This window comes from Hyperoodon ampullatus (genome assembly GCF_949752795.1).
Source record: "Hyperoodon ampullatus genome assembly, chromosome: 1".
In the NCBI taxonomy this organism is placed as follows: domain Eukaryota; kingdom Metazoa; phylum Chordata; class Mammalia; order Artiodactyla; family Ziphiidae; genus Hyperoodon; species Hyperoodon ampullatus.
Window position 1 is genome coordinate 113,016,111 of NC_136914.1, and position 13,151 is coordinate 113,029,261.

General features: G+C 39.4%; 1 protein-coding gene across 1 annotated transcript in view; it reads right to left on the minus strand.

Moving 5' to 3' along the window:
- Positions 1-13,151, minus strand: part of BICC1 (BicC family RNA binding protein 1) — a gene marked incomplete at its 3' end in the record, with an annotated part of 301,352 nt that overhangs the window by 23,179 nt on the left and 265,022 nt on the right. Inside the window, exons 12-14 of the mRNA XM_079714901.1 lie at positions 12,443-12,639; positions 12,172-12,304; positions 11,471-11,627 (exon numbers count right to left, since the gene is read on the minus strand). Of these exons, the coding sequence (XP_079571027.1) occupies positions 11,471-11,627; positions 12,172-12,304; positions 12,443-12,639 (487 nt within the window). The remainder of the gene's footprint in view (positions 1-11,470; positions 11,628-12,171; positions 12,305-12,442; positions 12,640-13,151) is intronic.

A 13,151-nucleotide genomic window follows, 5' to 3' on the forward strand; every position in this document is an offset into this window, starting at 1 on the left:
TACATGCACCTCAAGTTCACATCCAACTGCATGTTAGGCTCAAGTAAAACAGAAATAACCAACAGTATTAGTCAAAGAGCTGATTTGCTCACACGTTCTTCTTTTTATCATTCACTCTTCAGTTGTACCAGGGGAATTCAGAGGAATTTAGAAAGGACTATTAGAATACAAAAGGAGGAGCAAAGAACTTTGTTTGACAAAAGTTCAGAAAGGCTTCACGCAGGCGTGTGACCTGGAATTTAAAGGGCAGCTGCAGGTTTGCCATTGTGTAACAGCAACTCAGAGGGAACAGCATAAGCAAAGGAAAGGAAGTGTGCAGTCACTGGTGGTTTTAAAGCCAGAGTGTGACAAAAATTACTGGAACAAAATAAAGGATTGATAGAGCTGATAAGAGATTGGAGGCAGGGAGACCATTCTGGAGGTTGCAGCTTAATTCAGATGAGAGATAATCAGTTCACACTTATACACTCAATGAACACGTTCAATGATGAAAGGAACAGGTATACACTTCAAATGCATCAACACAGAAGGAAAACAACATCATTTCTCTAACCTATAATAAATAATGTTAATTTGGCATATTAGTATCATGTTAAGAAAAACACAAGTAAAGCAGATTTGGACAAAATGGGAACAATGGTAGTTAATCAAAGAGTTTATAAAAATAAAACAGATTTTGCTTTTTATAAAAGCAAAACAGATTTTGCTGAGAAAAAGAGGAAATAAGAATATATATTAACACAACACTGGAAATCAACTATACTTCAATAAAAACAATTTTTTAGTTAAAAAATATACATATATGTTATATTTGCCTAAACACACTCTATTCTGTAACGATATAAAAGACAGTAGAGGAAATTGGGTAGATGAAGTGGATGGGAACAAAACCTTTCGATGTAGAAGCATTCCACTGTTTTGCATTTTTAAAATGTGAATAGACTGCCTATTTGAAAAAAATAAAATAAATGGAAGAAGTAAGGATAACACATTTGTTATCCCTAACGGTGCTATGGTAAGGGAGAATTATATTTAATATAACATATGCATTTATACTCACTGTGATTTGTAATAAGTAAAATCATGATACTGCCAAGTATTTATTACCAAAGTGAACAATTCACTACCTTGGAACAAGGGAGCCATAGTTTAAGTTGGAAATTCAAAGTCAAATGAAGGAGAATTCACACTAAGAAAATTTCTTACAGCAAAAATTGGAGAGTTAAAATTGCCCTGCTGATTACGGAAGAGCAGAGAGAATGCTAAAGTTTCAGAGCAAAAGAGATGGTTTAGAGAATCCAAAAATAAACCCAACCAGCTAAAGGAAGGGGAGAGATGACAGAGATTTTAGGGTACTAAAAAGGAGACAGCAGGCCTAAAATGGAGTCACTTGTGCTAACCCCCACATCAACAAACCAAGACTTGATACCTAACCTAACTGCAGTTTCAGCCTCTCCTAGGAATGTAATCTTAACCAGTCCTGTCTGGAATTTCCTGGCCAACACTAGTGAGGTAACCCACCAGAGAGACCGCTGCCTTCTCCCAAGGGAAGGTAACCTTGCCTGAAATAATCCTTTCTTTTCTTTATGACTTCCTTGTCCCTCCTTTTTTCTCCTTTTAAAATGTTTTCTTTCCTGCAGCATTTTGTAGCTCCTTTCTATTTGCTAGATGGGATTCTGCCGATTCATGAATTGTTGAATAAAGTAAATTTGATCTTTAAACTTACTCAGTTGAATTTTTTAACAGATTTGATAGCAGTAATAGGACTGAAGGAAACTTCCAATAACTTTGGGAATGAGAAACACAGGTGTGGCACCTGTAAACCCTTTTGAGTTCTCTCTCTCACTGCTTCTGAGGACTGCAGGTAACTTCCTCTCAGTTCTGAGCTCTGCTCTCTTTACACTGAGCTCCCAATCTAATTGGCTTTCCAATACAGGGCAGGTTAGCTGGATCCGGCAGATGATTCTGCCTGGAGCTCAAGCCCCTAGCCTTTATTTCAGACCACAATAGTCAATTAATTGGTGGAAGCCCCCAGGCCTTGATTCTGTCCCAAGATCCATGTGGGAACTATTAGTTCTCCATGTATGTGGAGCCCCTAGTCCTCAGTCTCCATTTGTTGAGGTCTGCTGGTTCAATTCTTTCCCCAGGCCAAGGTCCCGTGGCAGGAATTGTTGGTGGTATACACGAGACCTTTACCTGGCTGGGACACAGCAAAATCCTTTGGTTACTGCCAATTTGTTAAGGTGCATGTGTGTGTTTATCTTGTTTTCTGTAGATAAAAGCTACCACTAATAGGAATCTCAGAAACCAAAAAGCCACAAAAATTCGTGGGCATGGGTGAAGCACTTAAAAGCTGATAAAGTACTCTCCACCTAACTCAAGGACTCCCATGTTCAAATAAGCTGGTCATGGAACAGGTTAGCTTGACACTAGGTCATCCACCGACCTCAAGAAGATTTCCGTGCAACAAGGTTCACTGTAAAACACCACACAATCCCCAAGCCCACAGCACATCCTTCTTAGATATTGATCTGGCTCCCCAAAACCCAAAACGGCTTAGCTGAAAGAAATGGGATCCTTAAAATTCAAAGAGTTAAGCACTCCACCTTCTGGTATACTTGCTTATTTTACATCTAAGAACTATGGTCCTGGAAGCTATTAATATCTATAAAAATGGCAAAGTGTTACTAAAGATGACCTACAATTAGAATGGCCATTATGAGGCATGTTCCAATTATATAAGATCATTTAAGAAGTGCACTTAGGACTTCCCTGGTGGTGCAGTGGTTGAGAATCTGCCTGCCAATGCAGGGGACACAGGTTCGAGCCCTGGTCTGGGAAGATCCCACATGCCACGGAGCAACTGGGCCCGTGAGCCACAACTATTGAGCCTGCGCATCTGGAGCTTGTGCTCCGCAACGAGAGGCCACAACAGTGAGAGGCCCGTGCACCGCGATGAAGAGTGGCCCCCGCTCGCTGCAACTAGAGAAAGCCCACGCACAGAAACGAAGACCCAACACAGCTAAAAAAAGAAGTGCACTTAAAAGCAAGGGGTCCCCTCTCCCCACCTCCAAAAAAAAATGGGATACCTATTTTAATTGGCATGCAGAAGACTCCAAAAGGCTTCAAAATTCCAAAATAGCTTCAATGAAAGATTCATTGCAAAAAGGCTAATGAAAAATTAAAGACACAAGAGGTACCTAAAACAAGAGACAATAAGACTGACATAACTATTACTGCTCCCCTCTATCCTCTTTTTTTTTTTTTTGGCCATGCTGCACATGTGGGATTTTAGTTCCCCAACGAGGGATCAAACCCCAGGCCCTCAGCAGTGAGAGCACAGAGTCCTAACCACCAGGGAACTCCCAATCCTCTTTTATATGAGTACTCACTCCAGTAATCCTGTCTAAATTGCCTTCCCACTCTGAAGAGACTAGAAGATCACAAACAAATGTCTGACATGTTAGTGGTCATGCAGTGAAACCATCAGGACCCTGTGGGACCCCTGGGCATGGAAGCCTTTCTGTGTCCCCTGTTTCTTGTTTGTAGGGAATAGACTCCAGCCTCTATGACCTTCCCTGGGTTCCAAAGGGCAGATTTGAACAGTTGCTAAGTAGGGAAGGGAGGGCTACAGAGACAAGGGAGGAGCAGTCAAGAAACAATAGTGCAGCCTTGGGACAGAGTGCTGATTCTGCGTCAAGGGATACACATACAACGTCTTTGAGCTCTTCTACGGAACTAAAGACTCCAACAACTGGAAGACGAACTGCCTGATGAAGCAATCCTCATTCCAGAGAGAAGCTCATGGTTTGACAGCCTTGAGAACCAGAGAAGCTCATCAGGAGACCACCTGAGGCCAGATTAAAGGAGTACAGGCCCCACACACACCCTGCTCCTATCAGCAACTCCGCCCTTGAACCACTGCTATAAAAATCCTCACCAAATCCTCCCAGGTTAGGACACACAGTTTTTCAGGGCACAAGCCTGCTGTGGCCCCCTTTGCCTGGCAAAGCAATAAAGCTGTTCTCTTCTACTTCACCCCACACTCTGTCTCCAAGATTCGCTTCAGCACTAGTGCACAGAGGCTGAGTTTTCAGCATCAATAGACACCCTCATATCTACCCTCAAAGGAGGGCCCCTGAATGAGCCCCTCCCAGAATTGATGAGATTCTGAGGGATTTTCTTATAAACTGCTACATTATTCCCTTAAATAGCTAAGGAAAACTAAATTAAAATTCATGAAAAACCTTGCCAAATTCTGGTAGATACTAGAGCTACACCCTCTATTTTAAACCTCACTTGGAGCCTGTAGGTGGGATCCTGGGAAAACTGGCAGAAGCCCACAAAGGGAGAAAATTCTTACCAGAGTCAGCTCTCCTGGGTTTCTGTCTGTAGTACCCAATAAAGAGAGGAAAATAAAATATTTTTTGCACCCTCTTCTGCAATACCTCTTAAGTCTAAGGGGTTGTTCAATACTGCCAGAAATATTTACTGCTTGTCCACAACGAAAACTGACAAGATAGTTAAAAGATTTTTTTTTAAGTAGCTCTGCAGTCAACAGTTGGTCAAAAATTGGAAGCTGATATTCAGAGGCTGATGGGAATTTTTTTTACGTCTCCTCCCTTAAACTAAAATTAAACTACGCACTCAGAGGGGAAGAAAAACCCTCTAAAGCCTCTGTGAAAGGATTTACTAAAACATTCCAAAGGCAAACAGCTCTAAATCCAGAACACAGAAATCTTGTGGTTCCCACCTTAGTTAGAAATCTTCTCCCTGATATTTTTTTTAAAAAAAGCAAATTAAGGATAATGTAGTTGGATGGGTGGCTCAAACTATAATGTCATTTAGGCTGCAACCCAATTCTTTGAGGAATTGAGAGCAACTGTCCTTATCTTACAAATCTTTGCAAAACTAGAAACTAGCTGTAGAGGCAGTTCAAAGTCCACCTATTCCTTTTACCAATCCTAAAACCTCCCCTATTCAGAAGGCCTGTAAGTATTGTAGAAATTCTGGCCTTATAGGAAGAAATCAAAGTCCTTGGAGGAACTTGCATTCTTTCCCTGTACCTTTGAGATGTAAATGTTCTATAAACTTTAGGGAGGTAATTCTTTTTCTTTTTTAAGGGAGGTAATTCTTATCAGAAGATGAACAAAAGGGAAAAGGTCATTTGAAACTTAGGTGGACAAAAAAATTTTTAAGTGTCTTCCCCACAAATACAGTAAAAAGCTTCAGCCATCTGAGCAGGTAAACTTAACTTATTCCATCTACCAGAAAACAACTTAAATCCAACTTTTTTTTTTATAACTAGTGAAATTTTTTTTATTACTGTACCTGATTCACAGCAGTAATTTAAAAATGGAACCCAAAAGGTCTCTGTTTATGACTGTCAGTTTATGTGTGTCTATGTATGTGTTGCAGATGTATTGAATTTTCCACTTCTGGATGGTATTGCAAAATTAATTTGTAAAAGAGCTCTATGTAAGTGGTTTTAAAAGATTAAGTGCTTTTATAAATTAAGTAAATTGAATCCAGTAGTCCCCCTTTATCTGTGGATTCACTTTCCATGGTTTCAGTTACCCACAGTCAACCTCAGTCTGAAAATATTAAATGAAAAATGCCAGAAATAAATAAGTCATACATTTTAAATGGTTTGCTATTCTGAGTAGTGTGATGAAATTTCTTGCCACCCACTCCATCCCATCATGGAATTCCCCAACCATCAACATCATCATAGCTCAACGATCCAGGATCAGATCCTCCATCTGATATATCATCAGAAGGTCAATAGCAGCCTACCACTACATCACAAGACCTACATCACTCACCTCACTTCAGTTCATCACATAGGCATTTTAATCATCTCACATCATCACAAGAAGAGGAAGGGTGAGTACAGTACAATAAGACATTTAGAGAGAGAGAGAAAGTGAGAGAGAGATACCACATTCACATAACTTTTATTATAATATATTGTTATAATTGTTCATTAGTTATTGTTGTTAACCTCTAATTAAATTTTATCATAGGTATATATGTATAGGAAAAACCATAGTATACATAGGAATTCAGGGCTATCCATGGTTTCAGGCATCCACTGAGAGTCTTGGAACATGTCCCCAACAGAAAAAAGGGGATTACTACAGATGTAAATGGGATAAAAATTTTTCAGTAAACTTTTTTTTTTTTTTTTTTTTTTTGCGGTACGCAGGCCTCTCACCGTTGTGGCCTCTCCCGTTGCAGAGCAAGGCTCTGGACGCGCAGGCTCAGCGGCCATGGCTCACGAGCCCAGCCGCTCCGCGGCACGTGGGATCTTCCCAGACCGGGGCACAAACCTGCATCCCCTGCATCGTCAGGCAGACGCCCAACCACTGCGCCACCAGGGAAGCCCTTTCAGTAAACTTTTAAAATAGTTTCTCTAAAATCTTTTTGGTAACCTAAAACCTTAAAGTTTTGCTAAATTAAAGTAAATGATGGATAGTCATTGAATATCCAGGTCATTTCCAAATAAGATAAAATACTAAAACATTAATTACTGAACACAGGTTTACCACTTTTGGCCTTTTTATTTTTTTACAGAGAAACTAAAGATATTTGGATACATTCATAAACGTGTTTTGTGCCACACTGAGAAATTTACTATGGAAAAGCATATGTTTCTAGACATTGTAAAAAATATTAATTTGTCAAGCCAAACAATTGTTTACTTTTTTTCACTAAAAAGGTTGTTTAGGGTTAAAAATTAAATATATATTATATAAATATGTTTATAATATATATATGTGTATATATATATATATATATATAATTAAAGTTACTAGAAATAATAAGGAAACATTTCCATATGCAAGGAAAGTAGGATGTGTGTTTTCAGTAAAAGAAGGTATGAGGAATGGAGAGGAATTTTTGTTGATGAAAATGAAACTAATTTTGTCCTGAAGTGAGACTGGTTACTTCAGAATGGGAAAGAAGAAAACATAAGACCAAACTGTAGAAGGTTTGTGGGAAAGGAAGCTTGGGAAAGGAATTTTATGTGTGGTCAAGCAGGCTAAAATTAGAATGAATTTATTTAAGTGGGAAAAAAATGAGTTTTAATATCAAAAGTACATCAGTGCAAAATCAGAATTGATTTTCTCTCTGTTAAAAGAACAAGTGATTTTGAATTACTGGTCTGCTCTTAGTAAGAGATTGTAAAAGGTTGTTATTTACCTTTAAGTAATCTGCCTAGAAAGGAAGTATTTTGTGCTTTACCAAAATAATTTCCTGTAACAACTATTTAACTTTCTATATTTGCCTGTGTAGTCTTCAATTGTCACTTTGGTTAAATGGGTAACTAAATGTTGTTTCACAGTGACCTATGAGCCTATTTGACCAAGTGTTTTTAAACCTTTTGATATTTTTGACAAACTTCCCCCAAATCAAATCCCAAATGAAATCTTCCTGACCTCAAACTAATTTTGAGGTTTTCCAGAGGGCTCCTGGGACACATCTCAAAAGATTTGTTCCCTCTTCTTATAAAAGGAGAGATCTTAAACTAATTAGGCTTCTTTGATGTGTTAAATTACATGGGAAGTATTGTCAAATAAAAGTAATACTAAGCCCTCTCTATTTTGTATTTGTATAGGTATATACGTGTTCCAGAGCTGTGTGAAATTCCTAGAGATGTGATATGTCCAGGTATAATGTTATCAGTCATAATTAATATTAACGTAAACTGGTGTATATCACAGAAATAACTACATTTCTTTATCAAATGAAATCTCATCAGATCTTGAACGGGCATTTTTAAGTCTTTGTCATTTACAGAGACTTACTGTCTTAGATGCTTCTGCAAAAGTGTTCTTACAAAAGTGCTTCATCTTCAAGGAGATTCATGGAAAGGATTTTAACAAGTGCATGTTTCTGATAACATAAAGGTCATAAAACTGAACTGGATTCAAGCAGAACAAATATCAATTATTGTACATGGGACTAAATGAACTGAGGAGGAGAATGATTATAATTTTTTAATGATTTTTTTTTGTTTGAAAAATTGCCAGTTCCTTAATGTTTTGTTTTTTCCAGATTTAAGGAAACCTTTTTTCCTAAGTTATCGATGACATACAGCAATTTGGTAAAGTATACCTTTGTAAACAAAGACAAGACATTTACTTTTCTCCCTACCTGATCCCTCCAGAAACTCTCTGGAAACTCTTCTGTATTCTTTGCACAGCAATACAGTTAGTTATTTGCAAAGGTCACTAAGAATCTGTTCTTCTTGTAACAGAACACATTGGAAACATTGGCTATATTACCAAAGCTTTGACTGAAATGTCATATTTGAGAGAGATGTACACAGACTCAGATATGATCTGACAGCTTTAAGGAACTAAGGTTAACTTAATAAAGCCCCTTAAAAAAATTGGCCTGGTACTCTGCTTACAGGGTTCCTGGCAGCCTTACCCAGTGAGTAAGGAAGGTCATTTCCGGGCAGGCCCAGGAACCTCAGGTTATTTTTGGGACCTTATGAAGAGAGGAATTCACCCAAACTATAGGTATTGTAGGTAAAATGTGATGGCGCGTCCTTGGCTTGGCTTTCTGGCCTCAGAGGCTTTTAAGAGTTCAATCTGAGATTCCTTATGAAAAGTTCCTGCAGAGCAGTTTTAAAAAGTACTCATACAATACAATCACTATTCTTGCTGCACTTATGTAAATAATCAGGTCAATTTTAAAGCAAACAAATTAGTTTAACTGCAATTATCTTTTGCTTTAAAAAAATGGAAGTAACTGTAGAGAGAAAAATGTTTGTACTTTTGTAGATATTAGATTCTAGTGCTATTATTTTTCTTTGAGGTTTTGTTATATTCCTGTAAACTGGACTGGATCCTGAATTCTTCTAGTTCCCTTCAAATAACTAGCCACAGTTCTCCAAACTTATGTTTCCAATTTTCTCCCACCCTTCTGATTTGGAATCACTAAGAACAAAGATGGTCCTTGAGCCTCCTTGGAAGGGACGATATCAGATCCTCTTCACTACTTAGATGGCAGCCAAACTTCAGAGACTTCGGTACACATCTCACAGCTGAAGAAGCCTCCACCTGACATGTGGTCCTGTACACCAGCTGGAGACCTCAAAATCAAACTGACTAGTTGGAGAAGTGGCTGACACTGAGGTAGACTGCTTCCTCCTGAGACCCCAGATCAAGACTTCAATTAAATATGAAACCTTTTTCTTCTCTTTTTCTTTCCTTTACTCTGTCTGGCATTGATCCAGAAAGACAATACAGTCATCTGAATCTCTCAGGCCATTGCTAAGGGAGGTAACCTCTGTAATTAAGAACTTTTTATTTCAGGTTAGGATATTTACTTCCCAAATGCACTGAAAACTTAAATGACTCATGGTTTGAATGGGCAAATGCAACAATCCCTGCAAATGAATCCATGAACAGCACCACTTTAGTGGAAGTGGTTTGTGCCCCAACAGTATTTATCTTTGTCTGTGGTGGTTATCATTCTCCTCGGGCGTATGGATGCCTAGATGGCTGGCGCATAACAGCGCAATGCCTCTTGAGTTATCTAACTGTGCCCCTAACTATTTACAAACAAACTGAGACACTTCATTGGACAACTCCCCTGAATTTATATTGCAGAGTTAGAAAAGTCCAGGAGGCTTTCTTGGTTCACGATTCACATTCCATAGCAGGGCCCTACTCCCAGGGTTAAGAGTAAATGTAAATGAAACTATAACCAGGAATCTCTCCTTAACTCTTGAAAATACTGCAAAATCGACAAAGACAGTAGCTGCCCAACAAAATTCCTTAGATTCTCTGGCCAAAGTTGTTCTTTTTTTTTTTTTTTTGCAGTACGCGGGCCTCTCACTGTTGTGGCCTCTCCCGTTGCGGAGCACAGGCTCCGGATGTGCAGGCTCAGCAGCCATGGCTCACGGGCCCAGCCGCTCCGTGGCATGTGGGATCTTCCCAGATCGGGGCACGAACCCGTGTCCCCTGCATCAGCAGGCGGACCCTCAACCACTGCGCCACCAGGGAAGCCCCCAAAGTTGTTCTTTTTTTTTTTTTTTTTTTTTTTTTTTTTTTGTGGTACGCGGGCCTCTCACTGTTGTGGCCTCTCCCGTTGCGGAGCACAGGCTCCGGATGCACAGGCTCAGCAGCCATGGCTCACGGGCCCAGCCGCTCCGCGGCATATGGGATCCTCCCAGACCGGGGCACGAACCCGTATCCCCTGCATCGGCAGGCGGACTCTCAACCACTGCGCCACCAGGGAGGCCCCCCAAAGTTGTTCTTGATAGTAGAATAGCCTTTGATTATCTTTTAGCTGAACAAGGGAGTGTCTGTGCTGTGGCCAACACTACATGCTGAACCTGGATTAACATTCTGGGCAAGTGGAAGCTCAGTTAACCAAGATCACTGAGCAAGCCACCTGGCTTAAAAAAATGACTCCTTCAGCAGGGTCTTTCTTTGACTTATTTGATTTTGATTGGTTTGAGTCTGGGGGACTATGGCTCCGAACTGCCCTCCAAACTTTGGAAATTATTCTACTTATAACAGTCATAGTAGTCTCCCTGGTGCATTGTATTCTCTCAAAAGCTTTAAATGTATGTTTGCAGCCACTAACCACTGAGTAAATGACCTCCCTAAAACTGGAATGCCAGGAAAGAAAGGAAGAAAATGACTGACTAAAACAATTGTGAGCCTGAAGTCATGACCTGTGAATACCACAGAGATTCAATAGCAAAAAAAAGAATCATGACCTGTGAACGCCACACAGAGGATCAGTAAAAGCTATAAGAACTAAACTATAGAGAGGTAGCTGAGAGTGGTGCTAATGCCTTAAATTTTGATCACATCTCTCACTTGGGCTGAAAGTCTGATCAAAAGGAGAGAATTGTGAAAAAAGGGACAACAGGCCCAAAATGGAGTCACTTGTACTAAGCCCCATATCCGCAAACCAAGACCTGATACCTAACCTAACTGCAGTTTCAGCCTCTCCTAGGAATGTAATCTTAACCAGTCCTGTCTGGAATTTCCTAGCGAACACTAGTGAGGTAATCCACCTGATAGACCCCTGCCTTCTCCCAAAGGAAGGTGACCTTGCCTGAAATAATCCTTTATGACTTCCTTGTCCCACACCCTTTCTGCCTTTAAAAACCTCTTCTTTCTGCAGTTCTTTGGAGCTCCTTTCTATTTGCTAAATGGGATGCTGCCAATTCATGAATTGTTGAATAAAGTCAATTTGATCTTTACATTTACTCAGTTGAATTTTGTTTTATAACAAGGGTGAAAGTTATCAGATACTATTCCTAATAAAATTTTTAAAAGTAAAAAGAGAAGGTAATCATAAAGAGACATGAAAAAACCCATGGATAATGTCAAATGCACTTGAACCAAAGAGCACTAACTATTGAGTTTAACACAAATCCAGCCTGTTATACACCTTCTTTCAAAGGATCAAGGGGTTTTAAAATTAAAATACATACTGTAAGTGTGAGTTTTTTGTGCCTTGCAATAGTTCTACTGTCTGCCTCTTGGCACAGGAAACTTTGGAGGGACCCATCATCTGTTTCAAGTCACCAGCATTTCCAGAATGGGAAGGACTTCGGGGCATGCCTACTTCAACAAAAGCATCATTACAACCTGCAGAAGAGGAGAGAAAAAAGCAAAAATCCAGACATCACCTTACTATCAACAATCACCTACAATGGAAACAAATCAGAATCCAGTTCTATGGAGACAAAAGCATAACAGCTTTCAGCTACAGAGAAGGTGCCTTAAATTCAGGCTACCTCAAAAACTCATGATGAAATTTGAAGACCCTCCTGTTTCTTTAAAGACTGTTAAGGATGAAGGTGTTATTAAAAGAAATACTCTACTTGGGAAAAAATTACACACACACACACACACACACACACACACTTCGTAAGTTAATGCTTTCCTGCTGCACAATTACATTCACTTTAATTTAGGAAGGTCCAATGTAATGGGAAAGTGGTTCTTTCTATGGCAAAGTGCTCTTTCACCATGTTCTTTGGAATTTCATTCAAGATACTGTCTCTCTGCAGTCTTGAGGCAGGGTGAATCATGACTAGCTAGAAAAACCCACTCCAAATCACTGCACAGACTTTCTACAATCCCCTTTATCCAATCAACAGAGCAGGCTGAAGTTCAGAAGGAAAGATACCTTCTGCAGGGTTTGATTTGGGAGATGCCTGCTCAGATGCAGTTGTTTGTCTGGATGGATCACCATGATTTGCACTCAGCACTTTTTCTCCAAGTGATGAAGTGGATATTGCACCATATTTTATATTCGGAGACTGAAATAATAATAGAAAACAACACAGAGATATGGTCACAATTCTAAAATTCATCTCAGGTGAAAGTTTAAACGCGTTACCAGTGGCTTATCTCTTACAAACAGCATAGATCACATGATTCTTGCTGAAGGGCATTACCTGTGTGTGTCCATTTAATGAAGCAGAGATTTTTTTGCTTTCTGTCTGCATACTGTTGATATGGACATCAACAGGAGTCAAGCCAGGAGGGGGAGATGGAGCTGTGTGCCCATAGGTGGGCACTCCAGACAACAAAATATTGGTTAATGTGGCTTGGGCAGTAGATGGAATCATAAGGTGTGGTATAGCAGAAAAACCTACAACAGCATTTCATGAAGACAGACATTAGACAGGAATAAACTCAGAATCAAGAAGCATTATTTTATTATTTTCAGTAACAACAAAAAAAGTCATTTTTGTTGCTGCAAACTGAGAATTCAATTTTGATACCTCTCTGTTAACAGGTTTAACACATTACTATAAAAACATAGAAGAAGTATTAAAATGGAACAACATTTTAGAGAGTATTTAGTCCAAGCTCTTCACTGTACAAATGAGGAAACTAGCTAGATTTAGCATGTGCATATGACTACCAAGCAAACTTGTCAAACTAGAACGTGCATTTCCTAATTACCAGGTCAGTGACCCTCGTGTGCTTTTGTCACTGCTCCCTGCACATCATGCTCTTTTTCCTGATCTGCTTGTCACATTTGAAGATTACATATTACTTTTATGAAAACCTCACTGCTTTATTATGCTTCATTTTAGTTGATTTACACTTTGGAGAATTTGTTTGGCTGCAGTATTCTTTGAACCATAGTTCTTCCCT